Raw genomic sequence first — 24031 nt, forward strand, 5'->3', positions numbered from 1 at the left:
TGACTGTTGGCCGAAACAATTCCTAAACTTTTAATACGTACTGATAATTTAGACACCAGAGTATGAAAAAATATCAAAGTTCTCCTTTAATATCTTTTTTGTTAAAGGGGCATTCCACCATTTAGTACTCACCTGTAAAGTATCTGGACTTTCTACTTCTGCTCCTCTACATTTCAGGGGCAAATATTTCCCTTTTTACTCTGCTATATTTATATAAATTGAGATTATTAATACAGAATATAACCAACAAATACATCCTATACAGCAGTATATAAATTAATAAAACACAGCCCTACCTTTACCAGCTGCAACAATGAAGTGATCCTTACACATTGGTAATTAGAATAGAATAATATACACTATTTTATAAATGACACTATAAATGTGTACTTTTATTTATTTATTTTTAACTTAAAGTATAATTTAAATATAAGATATGATAGATTATTATCTTTTTTTTTACAGATTAAACTACCCAGCAGGATGTAAAGTCATTAAAATGAGCTCCAGCTTCACCAGCTGCAACATTAAACTGAAAAAAACCACTAACACATCAATAATTATAATCCAGTTATTTCACGGTTGTTCTGCATAACGAGTACATTTATTTTTTGGGGTATTTTAAATATATTCTGAAGCTTTGAATGACTCCTAACAGAGTATTCACACACTGTAGTATTAATACTTCGTCTTCCACGAATGAAAATAATAACAGCTCTTTTATTTAGAATGAATCTTTATGAGAAACAAAAAGCTATAATAACTGTTTGGTATCTTAAGTCTTCCATAAAGATGATTTATTCATATTCTCTATTTTTATTGTTCAGAGGAGACAACATGTTAATATCTCAGCACTTTTTTATCTGAAATGTTTTTGCTTTTCTTCTTCTATTTTCTAGTTTCGTTCTTTTCCAAAAGCCAAATGTCGGTGTGACGTGTACAGTTACAGTCAGAGTGCATCAACGTCTGCATGTCCGTCCGTGTAATCCGTCATTTCTACGTGTCAAAGTGGGTTTTCTCTGCATGACTGAACATGAATTATATGCAAAGTGCATTTACAGATACTGAATGTGAAGTCCGTCCAACACGTCTGCCTGCTTGTGTCATAAAGAGGGAAAAAAGCTGCGTTATTGATCTCACATGCTGTTTTCTCTCTCGTCACTTCTGTCATTTTGCACATGAGCTGTTTTTCAGGACCGGCTGTATCGACTGTGTAGCACTTATCTGAGAAAATATATTTCTACACAGACCAACCAGGCTCTCCGTGTCTGCTGTCACCACATAAAGAGGAAGTTAAATGTATTTCCAGGGGTGGAGGCTGCTGTATACATGTCAATACAATTACTTTAACACATTTATTCTCATAATACCAGACAGGTTGACCATCATCTCCATCTCTTTTATGCACAAAAGTATAAAAATTAAATAAAATGGCAGTATTGCCTGGACAAAACTTTTGTTCTCTACATCAACAGGTTTTCAACACATTAATATTTATAGAATACTGCTTCTAATACTACTATATATAATAATATTAATAAACTGTATGTATACAGCACTTTCATAAATCCTTTACGTGGTTAAATCAGATTGAAACATTTCTGGGCTGGATTGGAAATAAAATCAGTCTATTAAGAAATAAAAGTGTAATAAAACACCCAACAATAAAGATAAATAATAATTATAATAATCATAAAACAATAAAACGTTTTTCTTATTTAAAGACTGTCTCTTTATATAAAAGCTTACGGTGTCTTTAATTCAATATTGTCCAAAGAAACTATTATTTTGTGTTTAAATACTTTTTTAATTGCTTCTAATTGGCGGATAATCGTGTTCCCATAATGCTTTGGGGGATGTAAACAGGAAGTAGAATGTCGGCGTGCAGTCCGCAAGTTAGCTGCGAGAAAGTTTTACCCTTTTATTTACAAACTAACGAATTGGCTCCATTAAAAGTTTGCCGAATTAACAATTAGCAGCTCCTGTATGTAGCGTACTCATTAATGTGCACCAAACTTTCACCGGATTACTTTCATACCGAAGAAAGCTGAAAAAACATGAAGATTCCCTGAGAAGTTCTGCAGCGGTGAAGTTTGACGTCAGCGGCGTTTTCTTCCTCCGTTTCCCCGGTGTTGGCTGCAGGAGGACGGTAAGCTCCTGTCCAGAGCCCGTGAGTCAGTGTTCAATATAAAAACAGTGTTATTATTTCAATATCCTCATGCTACCTTAACAATATGAGTGAAACTGATGATAAAAAAATATACTGATCTGGTTTCATGTAGAACTCTAACCGCTAATGTGTGATTTATTCATTTTATCTAAATATTTTTAAATTTAAAAAATATTATATTTATTTATAATATATATATAATATTTATAATACTATTAGAAAAAAAAAATCAATAGAAATACTAATAAAAGCAGCTCTAAAATCCATCTCTATTTCTTTATTATTTGTTTATTTCAGCGACAAATACAAAATACATGACAAAATAAAAATTAAAAAAAACATGAGACTTTATTAGAAACCTGATTTGGCTTTACAACATACAACATATAAAATATAAACATACAAAATCACATGATTCAGATTTTTTATTCATATTTTGGCCTTTATTTAGAGTGACGGTGTCACAAAACACGGAAAAACATTACATATAACATTTCATAAAGATGTTAATATAAAATAGAGAATTGTGTCATATAGCAGATCATGAAAATAAGTTTTGATGGTGTTTTCTTGATGCTTCTTTACAGTCTGAGCTCTTACTGACTGAAGCTGCTGTGTTGTGCAGCTCAGCTCTGTCCAGCAGAGGGACCTGCCTGCTCTCATTACCTCTGTCCCATCATGTTATTATGTTTTAACACACTTTATATTTCACTAATTATTCTACAGCACCAGTCAAACGTCTGGACGCACCTTCTCCTTCAGTGGCTTTTCTTTATTTCTTCTCATTTTCTACATTGTAGATTAATATTGAAGACACCAAAACTATTTGTGGAACTATGTAGTGAACAAAAAAAGTGTTATGTTTTAGATTTTTCGGGCCTTTAATGACCATCTCAGCTGGGTTTAGGTCAGGTGATCGAGGAGGCCAGGTCATGTGACGCAGCGCTCCCATCGATCTCCTTCCTGGTCCTTAAACAGCCTGGAGGAGAGTCTGGGCTCATGGTCCTGCTGATGGTCCCTCTAAGATCAGACCAGATGAGATGGGACGTGGGATTTTTTGTGTTTCTTGGCCCCAAAAAATCTTCTTCTTCTTCTTCTTCTTCTTGTGGCTTCAACTCAACCATGAAGGCTTCTGTGTCTCTAATCTGAGCTGCTGTTAATTTGTGGTTTCTGAGGCTGGAAACTGAACTGATCCTCCGCAGCAGAGGGGAAACTCTTGGTCGTCCTCTTCCTGGGTTGGTCCTCTTCAGAGCGTTTGATGGTTTTCACTGCTGCACTTGAGGAAACACTCAGACTTCTTGACATTTTCCAGACTGACTGACCTTCATGTGTTACAGTAAGTGTTTCCTGCCATAATACGGATTAGAACAGGAGTTAAACGGGTCTATTCAGTGCCAACCTTCTGCTCTGAGGGTCTCAAACACAAGAACAACAAGAAAGCAAGAAATTCCACAAATGAAGTCTTGATGAGGCAACATGTGTTGATTTAAAACCACTCCAGGTGACTCCAGGTGACGCCCTCATGAAGCCGATAGAGAGAATAAATAATAAGAGCGAGAAAAGCAAGAATATAAAACATGTTCTGGTTTGTTTAACACAGTGTGCTTATTAACAGATTAAAGGTTAAATACACAACGTGAGGCTGATACAGTCTGGCCTTAAGTACTATAATTGTCAGGTAAATATAAGGCGACAGCCAGTTGTTTCCCATCATGCACTGGGTCTTGCAGTCGGTGGAGAGGAGCCGTGGCGCCGGGCTCTAAAAACTGCAGCGTGCGCGACGTCACTTGTTGGTTTCTAGACGCCATTTTGAAGCCTTGAGTTTGGTTTTTACGGACGTCGCCATCTTGGTTTTTTTGGAGCCAGAAGTGACGTTTATTCCACAAAGACCAGAGGACACTTCTTTACACAGACTGATACCGACCAATCAGAGGACGCTTCTTTATAGACTGATACCGACCAATCAGAGGACGCTTCTTTACACAGACTGATACCGACCAATCAGAGGACGCTTCTTTATAGACTGATACCGACCAATCAGAGGACGCTTCTTTATAGACTGATACCGACCAATCAGAGGACGCTTCTTTATACAGACTGATACCGACCAATCAGAGGACGCTTCTTTATACAGACTGATACCGACCAATCAGAGGACGCTTCTTTATACAGACTGATACCGACCAATCAGAGGACGCTTCTTTATACAGACTGATACCGACCAATCAGAGGACGCTTCTTTACAGACTGATACCGACCAATCAGAGGACGCTTCTTTACAGACTGATACCGACCAATCAGAGGACGCTTCTTTACAGACTGATACCGACCAATCAGAGGACGCTTCTTTATACAGACTGATACCGACCAATCAATCAATCTCTTGTGTTTTTGAATCCATCAGAATAACCGTATAGACTGGCTGCTGGACGTTTTGTGTCTCTTAACAGTAATTTTAGTCTCTTTGTGGTAATTTGATCGACGTTTCCGACAACAAAAGTCGACCGTCTTAATCCGTCCATGATACTAATAATCATTCACTTGCTTTTCATGTAGAGATGCTAAAAACGTTGTGGTTTTAAATGACAGTAAACTGAATATTATTGAGCTTTGGATGGTTGCTTCATAGTGAAGGAGTCACTTTGGGCTCATTGTGACGCCGTTTCTCACTATTTTCACATTTTTTTGTCCCACTACGGTTGTTTTCTGTCTCTTTGTAGGTGTTTTCTGACTCTTTGTAGTTGTTTTCTGTCTCTTTGTGGCCGTTTTGTAGTCAATTCGAATCTCTTTTTTCAGTAGTTTTGGCCCTCAGTGGTTGTTTTCTGTCCCTTGAGGTCACATGATCCTTATGTCCCCTTATGACATCACAAAGGGAGCCAAATCTAATCGGAGCATTTTCTCTCAGCTTTAGTTTAAGATGGAGCAGGAACACAGAGAGAAGTTTTCTAGACACACTAGTGACACAAATTTATGTTGAAAAGACAATAAAAAAAGTGCATTTTGCAGAATATGTGACCTTTAACCCTTTATTATCTCATCTTTAGTGAAAGGCAGTAATATAAAATCCATGTTTTACTGTTGTGTTGTGAAAAGAGGGACCATTAAATCACCTCTAAATCCAGTTTGAACGTCTTTTTCCCTCTGAAACACTGAGAACGTCGTGATCTGAGCCTCCCAGAGTCGAGTGTTCGATATTTAGGCAAAATTGTCACAAGAAGAAATTGTAATGGTATCTGTAATAAGATAACTTGTAGTTTTAATCATCAAAACCAGTTTAGATGTGATAAATTCTCCCCTAGAGCCCCCCAGGGAGCCTCGCGTAGCAAAAAACATGATCTTGATTCATATTTTGTAATTATAGACACTTTGTAAGTGTAAAATATAATCTAGATTATGATTTACATCATTTTAAATCATAGTTTTAATAGAAGTCAATGTGATATCCCACCCAAACTACATGTTGGTCCACTTTAGTGAACATTTATAGTGAATACGTCATTTTCCTCCCAGAAGAAAACAGATATTATTATTATTATATTATATTATAGATGTTTCACATGTGCCAATACAGCAGAGTCCAGATAGAAAAGTAGACCATTTAAGCCTTTAATTATATTAAATTACTTTAATCTTTGTTTCATCTCGTTATTGATAAAAGAATATTTTTAGAGACAAAATAGATTTTTAGGTACTTTCCACAACTGCTCACTGTTGCTCTATGGCAACAATTTACCAACTACCCCCCTGGAGTTTTAATTTTTATCAAATATTTCCATTAATTAAGCAGTTTATTGTAATAAAAACACACTAAACATGTTTTATATCATGTTTAAATAATAATTCATGCAACAGAGGGTTAAAGTATTTGTACTTTTACTGCAGTACATCCTCCAGTACTGAGGGTAAATAAGGCCATCAGATAAATGTAGTGAAGTTAAAAACAACCCAGTATTTGCACCCAAAATGTAGAAGTGTAATTAAAGTACAAGTACCTCAAACTCGTACTTAAGTGCAGCAGTTGAGTAAATGTACTTGATTACTTTCCACCACCAGGAAATAATCAATAATCACTTTGTTTTCCGTTGGAGGGACATGCGGAGACACATCCTCTCAGAGAGTGTGTGTGTGTGTGTGTGTAGGAGTATTAGTTAGGACCTGGGGCCCTGCTGGATGTGAGCGGTGCCCTGCGCGCACATGCTCAGTGAGGTGACTTTCTCTGACGGAGGCTTTAAAGCGGAGCCGCTGCAGGCGGACGGCAGCAGTCACACCGGGAGAGACGCGAGCGCGCAGCCGGAGGAGAGCGCAGCGGAGAGCGGGGAGCGGGGAGCTTAGTGGCCCATCAGCTGTGCGTCTCCGCCCGGCGCATGAACCCCCAGGGACGCGGACCCGGCTCCGAGCTGGGCACCCGGAGCTAGGCGTGTGCGTGTGTGCCTCACGGCGCTTTACGCACAACTTCTCCTCCAGACTCTTATTGTTTCATTTCTTTTTGTCATTTTAATTCCCTGCCATCATGGTGCTGGGGAAAGTGAGGGCCTTGGCGGTCTACTTTGACAGTCTGAATGAGAACAACCTGCCGGTGTTCTCCGGCGGGGACCTGGTGTCGGGGAGGGTGGTGGTGGAGGTGACCGGGGATGTGCGGGTGAAGAGTCTGGACATAACCGCCAGAGGAGTCGCCAAGGTCCGGTGGACCGAGTCCAGGAACGCCGGAGCCAACACGGCTTACACCCAGAACTACACGGAGGAGGTGGAGTACTTGCACCACTACGACACCCTGATCGGAGAGGAGAGAGGTAAGCAGCCGGGCGCCACGCAAACTTTTGCGCCGATAGAAAAGTTTATGAGCGGCGGAGGGTGCAGTCATGTGTCCAAACAAACCACCGAGCCCCAAAACACGCAGTGCATCAGTGACAGTGGTGCTGATGCAACAGCTGATGCCACTCAGCGCTCAGCTCCCAGCTCCCCCCCCCCACACCCCTCCGGCGCACCAGTTCTGCCCTAAAATCACATTAAATGCGTAAAACAATGCGGGTTTTCTGAAGTGATGGAGGTTTGAGCTGCTCTGCGCAGTCCGGGCTGCATCCTCTCATCTCGGGGAGGAGGGAAAAAAGTTGCCATGCAGGCTGTGAGACACTTGGAGCGAACGAGGAAATCGATCAAAGCCAAAACCGAAAGCTTGGTTCTGTGTGTTTGATCGGACTGGATGTTTGAGGCAGCGTTGCGCCAAAGCGCGCGGGGAGTTACCATTTTTACTGATGGCATCCTGAAGAAGGCAGCTCAGGCAACTCCCTTTGTTAGAAGCGGTTCAAACCTGTTCAGAAACTGCCAGAGAGGGAGGGAGGGAGGGAGGGAGGTGGGGGAGGGAGGGAGGAGGGGAGGACCCGGCTGACTCTGAGTGTGAGTGTGTGTGTGGATTAAGAGCTCAGCCTCCCACCACTTCCTTCACCTGAGCTCTTTGGGTTGTTTTGCTCGTAAAACGTGATGCGGAGACAGCTGCATGAAAACATGATGGAAACAGTAAGGGGGGCATTTAAAGCACCAGAGGGTAGTTAGGTTCATCATCATCATCATCATGATGATCATCATCATCATCATGATCATGAAGATTGTGGAGGTTTCTGTTTTTATTTTCTTTGTTGCTGGACACTTGATGAAACTTTGTGTCGCTGTTTCCGCAGCTTTCCGTTGTGTCACATGGACTTCGTTAGCTGATGGAGCTATCAGAGTGTTATTCTAAGTGTGTGACAGCATCATGGAAAGGATCCCTACAGAGAGAGACCTGGAAGATCCTTTTGGTTTAACCACAAACAGCACACACACCAGACTACATTCACTAAAACAGGGATTTTAGAGAACAGGACTCAGGAGCTGCTGCTCTGCTGCTGCCTCCATCAGGTAGTTTGTTTGTGTTATTGTGTGTTACATGAATATTGTGTTGGATCTGAACTAACTCTGTAAAACACCAAAGTCACACAATAACACAAAACCAACAAGCTGATCGAGGCAACAATAGACCAGCAACTTCCGTGTAAAATCCCTGTTTTTATGAATGTAGTCTGGTGTGTGTGCAGAGAGCGATATAACGGCTGTTTGTGGTTAAACCAAAAGGATCTTCCAGGTCTCTCTCTGTAGGGATCCTTTCCATGATGCTGTCACACACTTAGAATAACACTCTGAGCCTGTCAGTGGATCAAACAAGCTCTTTTAGTAGACCTACTGTGATCAGGTGATCAGTTGTCCCAAAGGATCACAGATTGCAGTGTCGCCATTACAGAGCATATTTTTATGATGTAAAATTTCACGTTTTTTATCCCAGTTTTTTTTTTAAATAAACTAAATATCAAAAACCCAAATATATTAGCACACCAACTCATTTTTCAGGGAATTATTTTCATTATTGATGAATCCATTTGCTACTTTCTCTATAAAATAGCAGAAAATCTTCTAACGTCTTGTTTAGTCCTCAAAGATCTTCACTTAAACGTCACGCCAGACGAAGAAAATCCTCAAATCCTCAAATGTTAAGAGGCTGAAAGTGGAAAACACCAGCCTCGGACACCTACCTGTCGTAAAAGCTGTGCCACACACACATATATATATATAACTACCAAGCATGATTATTAAACAGTGAAAACTGTTTGTGGTTAGAACGGCTCTGTGAGGTGTTTTCATCACCTTCTGGAGGGAAATTAGAACAAAAAGCTGCTGTTTCTGAGCCGCAGAGTGAATTTAAAAGAGCCTGAAGGCTTCTTCTGTGTGTAAAAACGCTGCTGGGGTGTTTGTCATGTGCTCCTTTCTTCTTCTTCTGTTGTTGTTTTATTTCATTCAAGTGTCCTGAGGTCTACCTGGAGTTCACTGCTAGTGTGTGACACCCTTCCTCCCCCTCGTCCTCCCTCCTCCCCCTCTCATGCAACACACCACATGGCTGTGCTAATGTGGGCAGGGGCCTGCCGGGGCTGCACCAATCAGAGCGCGGCCTGCGGAGCGTGTCGCGGCACCGTCCAATGGCGAGCCGAGTTGTAATGCATGCGTTGGAGTTTCCAGCCGGAGGAGGCTGCTCAGTCTGGTTCATACCGGTCTACTCCTGCTTTACTCTGTGTTGCCGGTGACTTGATGGGGGTGCACGCTCACACATGCACAAAACACACACACACACACACACACACACATGCATGCAGGCTGTTTATGACAGCTCAACACATACGAACACACACACACACACACACACACACACAGATACACACACTCAGACAGAAGCAGGCTGAAATAGAGCGAGTGCTGCTGAGGTGGCAGGAAGCTGAAGTTCAGCGGGGTCGAGCGCAGACATTTACAGACAGTTTCAAACACAAACAATAACACAAGACATGAGGAAGCGGACAGAGGTCGCCTTCTTTCCCCCGCTGGGCGTGTTGTCGCTTCGGCAAACTCCAGAAAACGACATCAGCGTGTTGCTTTCTTCACGCTGACTTTTAATGGAGTCACAGATGTGCTTTTGAGACGCTCGCTCAGGCAGAACTCCATGCAAAAAACAGCACATTTTAGGTGGATTCTGTCAGATATTGCAGCACGAGTAGTGATTTTAGTGGGAATGCTGCTTTTTGTGTCTAATGTTCACCTCAAAAATGAATCTAAAGATGATTATAATGTGTTTTTTGGACCAGACCAACATGCTGCTCTTACGTCTGAAGCAGCTGATTTGTAGGCCGAGCGTCTCTGTAGCTGCACAAAGCTCCATTTATAATCTGACACATTTTACTTCTGTCAAAGAAGCTGCAGCTGCTGCGATCTGGACATTGCTCTTATCCATAGTGGGATTTTTCGATATTACTTCCATGAATAATTCGGCTCTAAAGTGAGTCTCTCTGTGAAACCTTAAAGCTCCTGTCGACAAACTTTACCTTCAAATAAAACATCAGAACTGACTAAATCATCAGGAGGAAATAAACTCGACTATAAATCAGATTTTGGTTCATTTTGGTAAAAACAAAATTCAGTCTTTGCTGAAAAAGTGTAAACAGTCGACCCTCTGCCTGTATTTCTGTGTGTGGATGCTTCTAACCATCACGTTCATCTTTATTTCCAGCCTTTAGTTTATAAAACATCAGGAAATAGTCGGAGCTCAATTTGTGCGTTTAAAAAAAGGCTTAAATTTGAATCTACTTCCGTAAAAAGTGCCCGATTTTCAACATAATCTGGTGTTTGATCGACAAAATCCACCATGTGAACCAGAAACGATCCGTCGTCATTACTGTTGGTACGAAGGAACACAATTTGTATTTATACTAGCAATTAAATATGAGATAAAGGCTTTGAGAGAACAGACATTTTTGGTTTAGGTGCTTGAATTGAACTCCTGGAAAGCTGAATTGACCTCATATTGTTTGTTTTTGCTTGATTATGAGACCAAAACTCTAAAATATTCAGTTTACTGATAGAAAAACACACAAAAGCAGAAAACGTTCTTGTTTCTCCTGATAAACCTCCTGTGTTTGTTGTACTTTTTATTCTCCTCAAACTCGCTGAAGACCTCCAGGGGGGGGGGGGGGGGGCGATAAGTGGAGCGAGTGCGTGACTTTGTTAGCGTGTTGATAAGAACACGTGTGACCTGAACACGTGTTGTGTGTGTTTCAGACGAGGACTGTCCAGAGGAAGGTCTGACCGTTCTGCACGCCGGCCTCCACGAGTTCGCCTTCAGCTTCAACCTGCCTCAGATGTGAGTACTTTTACTGCAGTATCTCAGTATTTCCTCCCAGTCGTTGGTAAATATTCAACTTTTCCTCCTCAAACTTTATCTGAAGTTACCATTCAGATTCAAACTTCACAATAAAAGACCTGAGAAAAAAAGATACGGCACGTTTATGGAAACCAGTTGTTCCCCAAACTGTTTCTGCTGGTGACGAAACATCAGCTTCACTCGTCTGTGAGCTGTTTTATTAAATACATCCACCTGATTTTATGCTCATTTTCAATTTTCTCATCCAAAAAGTTGAGTGCAAACAGCAAATATTAAAAAACACAGGAGGAAAAACGACTCGGCAACAAGAACGTAATTAAAATACTCTGCTACATCTCAGAGGGAACTATTGGACTTTTACTCATTTATTTGTCACTTACAGTTACTTTTCTCATAGAAACATGGTATTCTTATCTGAAATGAAGCAGTACTGTGCTAATAATCCACCCAGGAGTGCACAAAGGATTTAAAATGAGCTCCTAACTGCATTAAAATGCTCTTAAATGTGTTTGTTAGTGATAAAAACAGAATGATGTCATACTTTTTAACAACATAACACTTTTAAACTTTTACTTTTGATTGTTAAAGTGGATTTTACTGATGATACTAATGTACTTTTACTCATAAAGGAGTATTTTTAGACTGTAGTATTTCTACTTTTACCTCAGTAAAGAGTCTGAGTACTTCTCCACCACAGCGATGCATCAACTCGCAGTTTCTTTTGCCTTTTTTTGTGGAAATTTGGTTAAAATTCACACCAAATTTGTGAAGAAACTTGAAGTGAAATCATGCAGTATTTCTCCAAAAATGTAAAATTAGTCCACAAGTCCAAAATAATGAGTATAAATGTGTGTATCAGAGCTTCATTCGTCTCCAATTCATCACCTCAGGACCTCTTAGATTTATCTGGTGACCCCTCAGAGGGCCCTGACCCCCATGTTGGGAACCACCGGACTGACCTGGAGACATTTTACTGCCCTCGTGTCGCCGTTAAAGCTCTTTTATCTGCTAACGAGTGTGTCAGCGTGGTTTTATTGGTGCTCTTACTGAACTAAAGGGTCTGAGTGCTTCTCACAGAGCTGCACACGTACCCACAATGCACCGCCTGACCGCCCTCCCCTCCTAACGCTCCCCTCTCCTCCCGTCTGTCAGGGCTCTGGCCACTTCCTTCGAAGGGAAGCACGGCAGCGTGAGGTACTGGGTGAAAGCCGAACTGCACCGTCCGTGGCTGCTGCCCGTCAAAGTGAAGAAAGAGTTCATTGTGTTTGAGCACATCGACATCAACACGCCGCTGCTGCTGGTAGGCACTTCCTGTTCTTTTAAAGGAGCAGTTTGACTGTTTTTGACATGTTAGCTTAGCATAAAGGCTGGAAACAGGGGTTAGCAGCTAGCCTGGCTATACGTGTTATGAGTTGAATTCAGTATATTCAAAGTAGTAAAATGAAAAATTCCAATACTTGTTTCATTTGGCCTTATTTGAACATAATCTGTCTTTGAATTGGTCCAGTAGATCTGTAAAATGTACTGCAATGTCTGCCACCAGACTCTATTGAGAAAAACGGTAATTTTACCTTGCAGAACACAGTAGTTGCTGCCCCACCGCTGCCTTGATTGATTGGCTTTGTTTGTGTTATTGTGTGACTTTGGTGTTTTAAAAGATTTAGTTTGGATCCAATTTGATATTTGTATAACACACTACAACACTAACAACACTGACAGATGGAGGCAGCAAGTAGAGCAGCAACTCCTGTGTCCTGAGTTAAAATTACTCTTTTTCTCAATGGAGTCTGGTGTGTGTGCAGAGTGCGATGTAACGGCTGTTTGTGGTTAAACCAAAAGGATCTTCCAGGTCTATGTCTGTAGGGATCCTTTCCATAATGCTGTCACACACTTTAGATACCAGAATTAAATAAAAACTAGGCCCAGGTTTAAAAATATCAGAGTTCTCCTTTAATTAAGAAGGCGTCAGAGGTTAACAAGACACTGGGGAGCAACAAGGCTCATGAAAAAACATTCATAATTTATCAAATATTCATAGGTATGAACAGCTGACTGTCAAAAGGCAGGAGTGGGTGTGATGTGGTGTTAAACTGGAGGTCTGTGTGCTTCAGGCCCCTCAGGCTGGGACAAAGGAGAAGACGCTGTGCTGCTGGTTCTGTGCTTCAGGCCCGATCTCCCTCAGTGCCAAGATAGAGCGAAAGGGCTACACACCAGGTGAGCCGGACCTCCTTCCAGTTCCTCCATCTCTCCCCCCTCTTTACCTTTTCACTTACTTCACTTCTCTCTCTCAGTCTGACAGACTGATCTCTTCTCCCTTCTCTCCAAGGCGAGTCCATCCAAATCTTCGCCGAGGTGGAGAACTGTTCGTCCCGCGTCGTGGTGCCCAAGGCCGCTCTGTACCAGACGCAGACCTTCTTCGCCAAAGGGAAGGGGAAGCAGATCCAGCAGCTGGTGTCCAATCTGAGGGGGGACCCTCTGCCGCAGGGGAAGAGCCAGAGCTGGGAGGGCAAACTGCTCAAGATCCCCCCCGTGTCCCCCTCCATCCTGGACTGTCCCATCATCAGGGTGGAGTACGCCCTCGTGGTGAGTCCAGGACACTTAAAGGGTAACTCTGGTGTTTTTAAACCTGGGTCCTCTCTGTCCACACCTGATCACAGTAGGTCCACTAAAAGAGCTTGTTTGATCCACTGACAGGCTCAGAGTGTTATTCTAAGTGTGTGACAGCATCATGGAAAGGATCCCTACAGAGAGAGACCTGGAAGATCCTTTTGGTTTAACCACAAACAGCCGTTATATCGCTCTCTGCACACACACCAGACTCCATTGAGAAAAACAGTAATTTTATCTCAAAGAACGCAGGAGCTGCTGGTCTGCTGCTGCCTCGATCGGTGAGTTAGATTGTGCTTTTGTGTGACTTTGGCATTTTTAAGAGTTATTTTGGATCTGAAGCTTTGTGTTAAAACACCCAAATCAGAGCAACTAGACCAGCAACTTCAGTTTTCTGTGAGGTAAAATTACTGTTTTTCTCAATGGAGTCTGGTGGCCTTGAAGAGAGCGATATAAAATCTGTTTCTGGGCAAACAAAAAGGATCTTGCGGATCTATCTCTGCAGGGATCCTTTTCATAATTCTTGCAGGACCCAGGCATGAAAATACCAGTTATCCTGCTAACAACCTGCCTAATAAACTGCAAACTCTGTGTAAACATTGAGCCTGAATCTACTGAGAAAATCAGCTAAAAACACAGTTAACTTAATTTTTTCTGCCTCAACCTCCAAATAAATAAAAAGGAGCATGCACAGTGAGGATCTTGTAGTTTTACAGGTGTGGCAGGTAGTTTAGGGGCCCAACAGACACGAACAGGTAAACCTGACTGAGGCATAAACGTTTGCTAATATTTCTTCTCCTCTGTTTTCGTGCCTGCAGGTGTACGTCGACGTTCCTGGCGGGCTGAATTTGTCTCTCTCGTTGCCGTTGGTGATAGGGACCATACCGCTGCACGCCTGCGCCACCCGCACCTCCAGCATCAGCAGCAACTGCAGCACCCTGAGCTGGCTGGGCCTGCAGGAGAGGCCTGAGGGTACGAACAGCGAAACACGAGCCGCACGTCCTCTGTTTTCATGAACACGAGCATCTCTAACGCTTGTTTTTCTTTTTCAGCACCGCCGAGTTACAGCGATCTGGCGATATCAGAGTCTCAAAGGCGGGACTGTCTGCAGGGCTGTGATAGGTCTGACGGGGAGGGAGAGGACCACGGATCTCTGCTAACATACATCACAGAGTTCAGATATCTGCCGCCGCCACTCTACTCTGAGGTACAGATCACACACACACACACACACTGAACAGTGTCCACGTTCATTTCTCTTTATGCCACCAGGTGTTCAAATGTCTGTTTGTGGAGAGGACGCAGCATAAAAACAATGTAATCAGTCAAACTTTATTTATACAGCAAGTTTTAAACAAATCAAATGCAATTTAAAGAGTTTACAAGACTGAAAAAATAGATTTAGATGCTAATGTGCAGCAAAACAATTAGAGATGGGTTCAGATAATAAAAGATAAAGATAATAATATTTACAAAATAATAAAAAACTAGTAAAATATCAACAAAATAAAATAAATAATAATGAAGATAAGAAATCAGTAGAGAAGATTAAACAGATTAAAACACATAAAAGCCACAGTAAAGAGACGGTTTTTAGTTTAAAAAGATCTTAATATGTTTTCAGCTCAACTAGAAACGTAAATAATCCGTTTTTGTTCTGCTTTGTTGTCTCATAAACTAATAAAAGAAACAGTTTTACACATTATTAAGGTGTTTAGACAATATTCAGCTGAGATTAATCAATATAAAAATAAAGTTTAAAGCAGTTTTTACGCTTTGTTCTTAAAAAAGATATAGAATATTAATCAGGGATCTTTGGAGCTGCGGCTAGCAGTTTCCCCTTGTTTGTAGTCTTTATGCTAAGCTAAGCTAAGCTAGCTTTAAGCTAAGTTAGAAAACCTCAAACAAAACTGTCTTTGAAGTCAATAAAACGTTCTTTTATTCAGTGTTTCATTTTCAGGAGACGTTCTGCTGATAGATGGTTTAGATGCTTTGGTAAAACCACACATGATCAATTAAGATGTTCCTTTATTATGTAATGTTCAATTAGCATTAACATTCGCTAACACGACACTAACATCAAGAGCAACAAGGTTTATTTGATTTTTTTAATTCTAATTTTACACAAATTTACAGGGAAAAAGTGTTTAAATAAAATCTAACAGTGGCTAAAGTTGTTGCTAGGTGTTATTGGAGGGTAAAAAAAAAGTTGCCAACTTTCCAAGTTGCTAAATTTAGCAACAAAATTGCTCCCTGGCATCACTGCTCCTGACCTTTCAGAGGAACATGAGGCGCTTTAATCATTATTTTTCCTTTTGTCTGTTGGATTTGTTAAAACTCAGATTCAAATTCTGCATTTTCACTTTATTATTCTCAGGATTTTCAGATTAAAGTCAGAGCTGAGATACATTTTCTCACTTAATAATCTTTAATTTGACCTTTTCTGTTCTTGTTTTGTCGAGCGCTCCGTCAGCAGCCTGTAAACATGCAGCTCTGTTTCTGTGCCCCCCCCCCTTCAGGTCGACCCTTACCCCGACCCCGTGGAGGTGTGCGAGGCCGTCGACGTCAGGAGACCCGACACGTGTCCGTCCCGCTGAGGAGAGCTCGTGAGCTCAGGGGGCTTCTGCACAAACCAGACACCCGCAGCAGCTTCTCACCAGATTATGTATCACGATAAATACGGCGAGACCCTCCCCGACCAGGAGAGTCAGCTGACAGAGTATTCGGTGACCATCGACCTATGGACCAGGGATTTTGAGCCGTGCTGGATCCTCCACATCAAGACGAGGCGGATAACAGAGTCCTCTCTGACGCCACTGAATGACTCTGACGAGGTGGAAAACCAAGATGGCCGCCAGCGCTCAGAAGACGCCTCCTCCTGCCTCACAGTGAATTTTGCACAAACCGTCATTACTGTTTTTCTATCGGTGGGTTTCTATACTACAGATTGATCGATCGCCTGAACGCCGCAGTAGATTCTGTCCACAGATTTCAACGACATTGTACTCTTTAATCTAAATGGCACATTTATACGACGGTGTATTCGGGGAATTGTATGTATAAAAAACAATCGGGGGAAGGAGTAATATTCAGAGAAAAGATTCAAGTGGTAAAATTACCACTGTGACCAAAAATCAAACTGCGAAAAAACACAAATTTGTGAAGAAAAGTTCTCACATTTTTGAGTTGTTTTCTTGCTAATTTAGGATGTAAATTTACTACTTTCATCTAAAATCTGAGTTTCCCCAACTTTTTTAGTTTTCTAGTAAATTTGTGAGTTTTGTTTCTCACAACTTTACTGTTATATTTGAGTTTTTTCCTCATAAACTTGAGTTTCTCATAAATTTACAACTTAAATCGCAGAGAATCAGTTTTTTCAACAAATTTGAAAAAATAATTTTTCACATTTTTGAATATTTTGTAAGCCTATACACTGTGAAAAAACACAAATTTCTGAAAAAAAGTTCTCACATTTTTGAGTTGTTTTCTTGCTAATTTAGGATGTAAATTTACTACTTTCATCTAAAATCTGAGTTTTTCCCCAACTTTTTCATTTTTTTAGAAAATGTTTTTTCTCAGTTTTAGTTTTTAATTTACCGTTTTAATCGCAGAAAGTCACAGTTTTCTCGTGTAATATTACTCCCTCCCCTACCTCCGTATGTTTTTCCCCTTATACACTGTTGTACGTTTAAGGCAGGACAAAAACTATCTTGAGTTTAACGATAGTTTGAGCTTTGGTGACTCCGCTGTCACCAAACAAGTCTTCAGGTCGAAATCGTCTCATTCTGTGAACAAAGCTGAAATTCACTGAGAGATAAAAAAAAAAAAAAAAAAAAAAAAAGACAGAGACAGACGAAAATAATGTTTCTGACGATTGGCTGCAGAAAAGCATCACGTAGACGACTACCATGTCAACTGTGTGTGAATGTGTGTGTGTGTGTGTGTGTGTGAGAGAGTGTGAGAAAGTGAATGTGGGGGTTTAAACGACCAGGTATGAACCCAAACAGGGTCTAGAGAAAAAGCACAACTCCGACCAACCAAGATAACGTACCACAAGTCGCCTGCTGGTTTCTGCTCTTGAACTAAAGCTTCTCTCGCTGTAGGTTTTTCTAAACGCGGACGTTAAGAAGCTTCAAGCTCGCGAAAAAGAATGACAAAGCATAAAAGATGTTTACAAATGAATATATCAAATTGAGAATGTTGTTCAAACATGACTTCTTCCACCTAAAACTTCAAAGTACTAAGTGCAATATATTTTTGTATTTGTGATTTTTTTGCACTAGTTTTTCATATATTAAATATATATATACTCTGTTGCTGTTTATTCCATTTCTGTGCATTATATATATATATTATTGTCATGCTCTTACTGCTGTCATGATCAACTTTTGATAAAATAAAAGGTTTATTTTATAAAATAACGAGACGTGTGAAGTGTTTTTGTACATGTATTATTCCTAAAATGTGTTGTTGTTGCCTGAAACGTTCAGTTTTTTTCAGCTTAGAATGAATCTTCTATATCTACGTAGGCAGCGGGTCATCTTTAATGGAGTCCGCCATGTTTGTACAGTACAGTAGCCCTGAATGGACAAATTTCACATTTTGAAACTGAAGTGGCAGCTTGAATTTGGTGGCGCGAATTCAACGTTTGGATGAGAATCTGTTTTTTCAACAAATTTGAAAAAATAATTTTTCACATTTTTGAATATTTTGTAAGCCTATACACTGCGAAAAACACAAATTTGCGAAAAAAAGTTCTCACATTTTTGAGTTGTTTTCTTGCTAATTTAGGATGGTTAGGACGTAAATTTACTACTTTCATCTAAAATATGAGCTTTTTTCCCAACTTTTTTAGTTTTCTAGTAAATTTGTGAGTTTTGTTTCTCACAACTTTACTGTTATATTTGAGTTTTTTCCTCAAACTTGTGTTTCTCATAAATTTACAACTGAAATCTCAGAGAATGATTTTTTTTCTCGTAAATTTGAAAAATAATTTTTCACAATTTTGAATATTTTGTAAGCCTATACACTGCGAAAAAACACAAATTTCTGAAAAAAAGTTCTCACATTTTTGAGTTGTTTTCTTGCTAATTTAGGATGTTTCTGACGTAAATTTACTACTTTCATCTAAAATCTGAGCTTTTTTCCCCAACTTTTTTAGTTTTCTAGTAAATTTGTGTGTTGTTTCTCACAACTTTACTGTTATATTTGAGTTTTTTCCTCATAAACTTGTGAGTTTCTCATAAATGTACAACTTAAATCTCAGAGAATCCGTTTTTTCAACAAATTTGAAAAAATAATTTTTCACATTTTTGAATATTTTGTAAGCCTATACACTGCGAAAAACACAAATTTCTGAAAAAAAGTTCTCACATTTTTGAGTTGTTTTCGTGCTAATTTAGGATGTTTCGGACGTAAATTTACTACTTTTATCTAAAATCTGAGTTTTTTTCCCAACTTTTTTAGTTTTCTAGTAAATTTGTGAGTTTTGTTTCTCACAACTTTACTGTTATATTTGAGTTTTTTCCTCATAAACTTGTGAGTTTCTCATAAATTTACAACTGAAATCTCAGAGAATCAGTTTTTTTCTCGTAAATTTGAAAAAATAATTTTTCACATTTTTGAATATTTTGTAAGCCTATACACTGCGAAAAAACACAAATTTGTGAAAAAAAGTTCTCACATTTTTGAGTTGTTTTCTTGCTAATTTAGGATGTTTAGGACGTAAATTTACTACTTTCATCTAAAATCTGAGCTTTTTCCCCCAACTTTTTTAGTTTTCTAGTAAATTTGTGAGTTTTGTTTCTCACAACTTTACTGTTATATTTGAGTTTTTTCCTCATAAACTTGTGAGTTTCTCATAAATGTACAACTTAAGTCTCAGAGTGTTTTTTCAACAAATTTGAAAAAATAATTTTTCACATTTTTGAATATTTTGTAAGCCTATACACTGCGAAAAAACACAAATTTGTGAAAAAAAGTTCTCACATTTTTGAGTTGTTTTCTTGCTAATTTAGGATGTTTAGGACGTAAATTTACTACTTTCATCTAAAATCTGAGCTTTTTCCCCCAACTTTTTTAGTTTTCTAGTAAATTTGTGAGTTTTGTTTTTCACAACTTTACTGTTATATTTGAGTTTTTTCCTCGTAAACTTGAGTTTCTCATAAATTTACAACTAAAATCTCAGAGAATTAGTTTTTTTCAACAAATTTGAAAAAATAATTTTTCACATTTTTGAATATTTTGTAAGCCTATACACTGCGAAAAACACAAATTTGCGAAAAAAAGTTCTCACATTTTTGAGTTGTTTTCTTGCTAATTTAGGATGTTTCTGACGTAAATTTACTACTTTCATCTAAAATATGAGCTTTTTTTCCCAACTTTTTTAGTTTTCTAGTAAATTTGTGAGTTTTGTTTCTCACAACTTTACTGTTATATTTGAGTTTTTTCCTCATAAACTTGTGAGTTTCTCATAAATTTACAACTGAAATCTCAGAGAATCCGTTTTTTCAACAAATTTGAAAAAAATTTTTTCACATTTTTGAATATTTTGTAAGCCTATACACTGCGAAAAAACACAAATTTGTGAAAAAAAGTTCTCACATTTTTGAGTTGTTTTCTTGCTAATTTAGGATGTTTAGGACGTAAATTTACTACTTTCATCTAAAATCTGAGCTTTTTTCCCCAACTTTTTTAGTTTTCTAGTAAATTTGTGAGTTTTGTTTCTCACAACTTTACTGTTATATTTGAGTTTTTTCCTCATAAACTTGTGAGTTTCTCATAAATGTACAACTTAAATCTCAGAGTGTTTTTTCAACAAATTTGAAAAAATAATTTTTCACATTTTTGAATATTTTGTAAGCCTATACACTGCGAAAAACACAAATTTGTGAAAAAAAGTTCTCACATTTTTGAGTTGTTTTCTTGCTAATTTAGGATGTTTAGGACGTAAATTTACTACTTTCATCTAAAATCTGAGCTTTTTTCCCCAACTTTTTTAGTTTTCTAGTAAATGTGTGTGTTGTTTTTCACAACTTTACTGTTATATTTGAGTTTTTTCCTCGTAAACTTGAGTTTCTCATAAATTTACAACTAAAATCTCAGAGAATCCGTTTTTTTCAACAAATTTGAAAAAATAATTTTTCACATTTTTGAATATTTTGTAAGCCTATACACTGCGAAAAACACAAATTTGCGAAAAAAAAGTTCTCACATTTTTGAGTTGTTTTCTTGCTAATTTAGGATGTTTAGGATGTAAATTTACTACTTTTACCTAAAGTCTGAGTTTTTCCCCCAACTTAGGATGTTTTCTAGTAAATTTGAGTTTTGTTTCTCACAACTTTACTGTTATATTTGAGTTTTTTCCTCATTAACTTGAGTTTCTCATAAATTTACAACTTAAATCTCAGAGAATCTGTTTTTTCAACAAATTTGAAAAAATAATTTTTCACATTTTTGAATATTTTGTAAGCCTATACACTGCGAAAACACAAATTTGTGAAAAAAAGTTCTCACATTTTTGAGTTGTTTTCTTGCTAATTTAGGATGTTTCTGACATAAATTTACTACTTTCATCTAAAATATGAGCTTTTTTTCCCAACTTTTTAGTAATCTAGTAATTTTGTGAGTTTTGTTTTTCACAACTTTACTGTTATATTTGAGTTTTTTCCTCGTAAACTTGAGTTTCTCATAAATTTACAACTAAAATCTCAGAGAATCCATTTTTTTCAACAAATTTGAAAAAATAATTTTTCACATTTTTGAATATTTTGTAAGCCTATACACTGCGAAAAAACAAATTTGTGAAAAAAAGTTCTCACATTTTTGAGTTGTTTTCTTGCTAATTTAGGATGTTTCTGACGTAAATTTACTACTTTCATCTAAAATATGAGTTTTTTAGTAAATTTGTGAGTTTCTCAAATTAAATTTTTAAATTTCAGAGAATCAGTTTTTTTTCTCGTAAATTTTTAAGATAATTTTCAAATTTGGAGTTTGTAGGTCGGCAGCGGATCATCTTTCATGGAGTCCGCTATCTTTGTACAGTACAGTAGCCCTGAATGGACAAATTTCACATTTTGAAATTGAAGTGGCAACACAATTATTTCCATTCTCCACCTAAAATAAATGTCCATAAACCAGTAAGGAAATCCTAGAGTTAAAAAAATGCTTAAAAATGCAGAACTTGCCTAAGAATCAACCTGTTTTTTTCCGTATAAAAGTTGTCCAGTGATAAATGTCTGCACATCTACGCCGACGCTGCAAACAGGAGCTGTTAACGGCTAATTCGGCTCACTTTTCATGCCACTTTGTCAAAATGTGAACAAGGATCAAGTTGTTAATTCACAGCTTAACTCACTGAATCCATGGCAACGTCACACTCCCTGTGATTTACTGCAGCAGCTGCTCCTTCATCCTCCGCATCATCATCAGCCTGCCGGACAGATCTCTGCCGTCACACCGCTGCATGTAAAGCAAACCAGGTGAAGGACAACAATCGTGTGAGCCGACGACCTAATTCTCCACTGAAGAACGGCATGCTGGGAAAAAACATAGAATTTTTGAGTAGCGCTACTTTTTTACCTACTGTTTGGTTTATAGAGAGGAAATAGCATGTTAGCAGACAAACATGTGCTGACACACTCACTTATGCACATTAATGAATGAAAGGTTAAACAGTACAAACAGGACAAAAAGTGTCACAGAAAAAGAAATAGAGCATTTTTGAAATTAGTACCTAATTGCACAAAATAAATTCTCAGATTATAAAGTCATAAATTGCAAGAGAATTCTCTGAGAAATATTTTGAGATATATATGTAAAACAATCTCACATTTTTGGCTTTTTTTTCTTGTAAATTTGAGTTTTTTCATGTAAATTTGAGTTTTTTCTCATAAACTCTTTTCTTGTAAATTTGTATTTTTAGTATTAGTATTAGTTGCAGCAGTAGTAGTAGTAGCAATAGTATTAGTAATATTAGTATTAGTAGTTTTAGTGGCAGTATTAGTAGTAGTAGTAGTAGTATTAGATGCAGTATTCGTTGCAGTAGTAGTATTACTTGCAGTATTAGTAGTTTTAGTAGCTGTTTTATTAGTAGTATTAGTTGCAGTATTAGTAGTATCAGTAGTAGTTTTAGTAGTAGTATTAGTTTCAGTATTAGTAGTATCAGTAGTAGTTTTAGTAGTAGTATTAGTTGCAGTATTAGTAGTTTTAGTAGTTGTTTTATTAGTAGTATTAGTTGCAGTATTAGTATTAGTAGTAGTATTAGTTGCAGTATTAGTAGTTTTAGTAGTTGTTTTATTAGTAGTATTAGTTGCAGTATTAGTAGTATCAGTAGTAGTTTTAGTAGTACTATTAGTTGCAGTATTAGTAGTAGTAGTAGTAGTTGCAGTATTAGTAGTATCAGTAGTAGTTTTAGTAGTACTATTAGTTGCAGTATTAGTAGTAGTAGTATTAGTAGTATCAGTATTAGTATTAGTAGTATCAGTAGTAGTTTTAGTAGTACTATTAGTTGCAGTACTAGTAGTAGTATTAGTATTAGTTGCAGTATTAGTAGTATCAGTATTAGTTGCAGTATTAGTAGTTTTATGAACAGCCCTCAGAGACACTCAGAAAAAACTCAGCGCTCCGTCTAACATGAAAATACAGCGTGTTTACATTTGTCTCTGCAAGCTCAGAGTTTTACCTTGACTTGTAGTTACTCGACACGCTCACATACCAAGACACACACACACACACACACACACACAGACAGACAGACAGACACACACACACACACACACACACACACACACACACAGACAGACAGACAGACACACACACACACACACACACACACACACACACAGACAGACACAGACAGACACAGACAGACACAGACAGACACAGACAGAGCGAACAAAAGCTCCCGTGCACACAAGTGATGAGAGGTCACATGAATAATGTTTTGGCTTCTGCTATACAGGCTGCGTCTGTCCGCCTGATAAACAGGAACTGGTTTGAACTGGATGAAGGCTGAAGAGTGTACGTGCGCCAACAGACAGGCAGGCAGACAGACAGACAGACAGACAGGCAGGCAGACAGACAGGCAGGCAGACAGACATCACGTTTTTAACAGACCTGCTCATGCTGCCATGAAAGATAAAGCTTTGTTTTCATTCTGCTGACTGAGAGTGGCGTCGGTTTTCTGTCTGGAATCACTGAATACTGGTATGAGAGAGGACATCAGTGTGGGAGGTGTTCAAAACAACACTTTACTCAGGTACACTTCTAATGTACCTGTACCTTTTCCGTTTTCCGCATTTGTTTTCCAAAGGATCCCTTCAGAGAACGACCTGTGAGATCCTTTTTGTTTAACCACACACAGCCGTTGCTCTTTAAAGCAACCAGACTCCATTCACAAATACAGTCATTTTAGCTCACCGAACATGGGAGTCGCTGTACATATGTTGGTGTCTAAATGACAGGTAGGTACAAAAGGTTTTGGAATTGGTCCAGTGGATCAGCTCAGCTACAAGCCATAAAAC

General features: G+C 38.6%; 1 protein-coding gene across 2 annotated transcripts; it reads left to right on the plus strand.

The window, feature by feature from the left end:
* Positions 1 to 6433: 6433 nt before the first annotated feature.
* Positions 6434 to 17929, plus strand: LOC139218440 (arrestin domain-containing protein 3-like). Of its 2 annotated transcripts, XM_070849989.1 has the most exons (8): positions 6434 to 6960; positions 10799 to 10880; positions 12054 to 12201; positions 13013 to 13115; positions 13228 to 13484; positions 14327 to 14480; positions 14561 to 14715; positions 16028 to 17929. In XM_070849989.1, the coding sequence occupies exons 1-8, from the start codon at positions 6681 to 6683 to the stop codon at positions 16103 to 16105; spliced, it is 1257 nt and encodes a 418-aa protein (XP_070706090.1). In that variant the 5' UTR covers positions 6434 to 6680; the 3' UTR covers positions 16106 to 17929. The 2 variants fall into 2 exon arrangements, with proteins under 2 accessions (XP_070706090.1, XP_070706091.1); XM_070849990.1 differs by lacking the exon at positions 16028 to 17929 and having other exon boundaries at positions 13228 to 13506; positions 14561 to 14696.
* Positions 17930 to 24031: the final 6102 nt, after the last annotated feature.

Source organism: Pempheris klunzingeri, chromosome 19, assembly GCF_042242105.1.
Source record: "Pempheris klunzingeri isolate RE-2024b chromosome 19, fPemKlu1.hap1, whole genome shotgun sequence".
In the NCBI taxonomy this organism is placed as follows: domain Eukaryota; kingdom Metazoa; phylum Chordata; class Actinopteri; order Acropomatiformes; family Pempheridae; genus Pempheris; species Pempheris klunzingeri.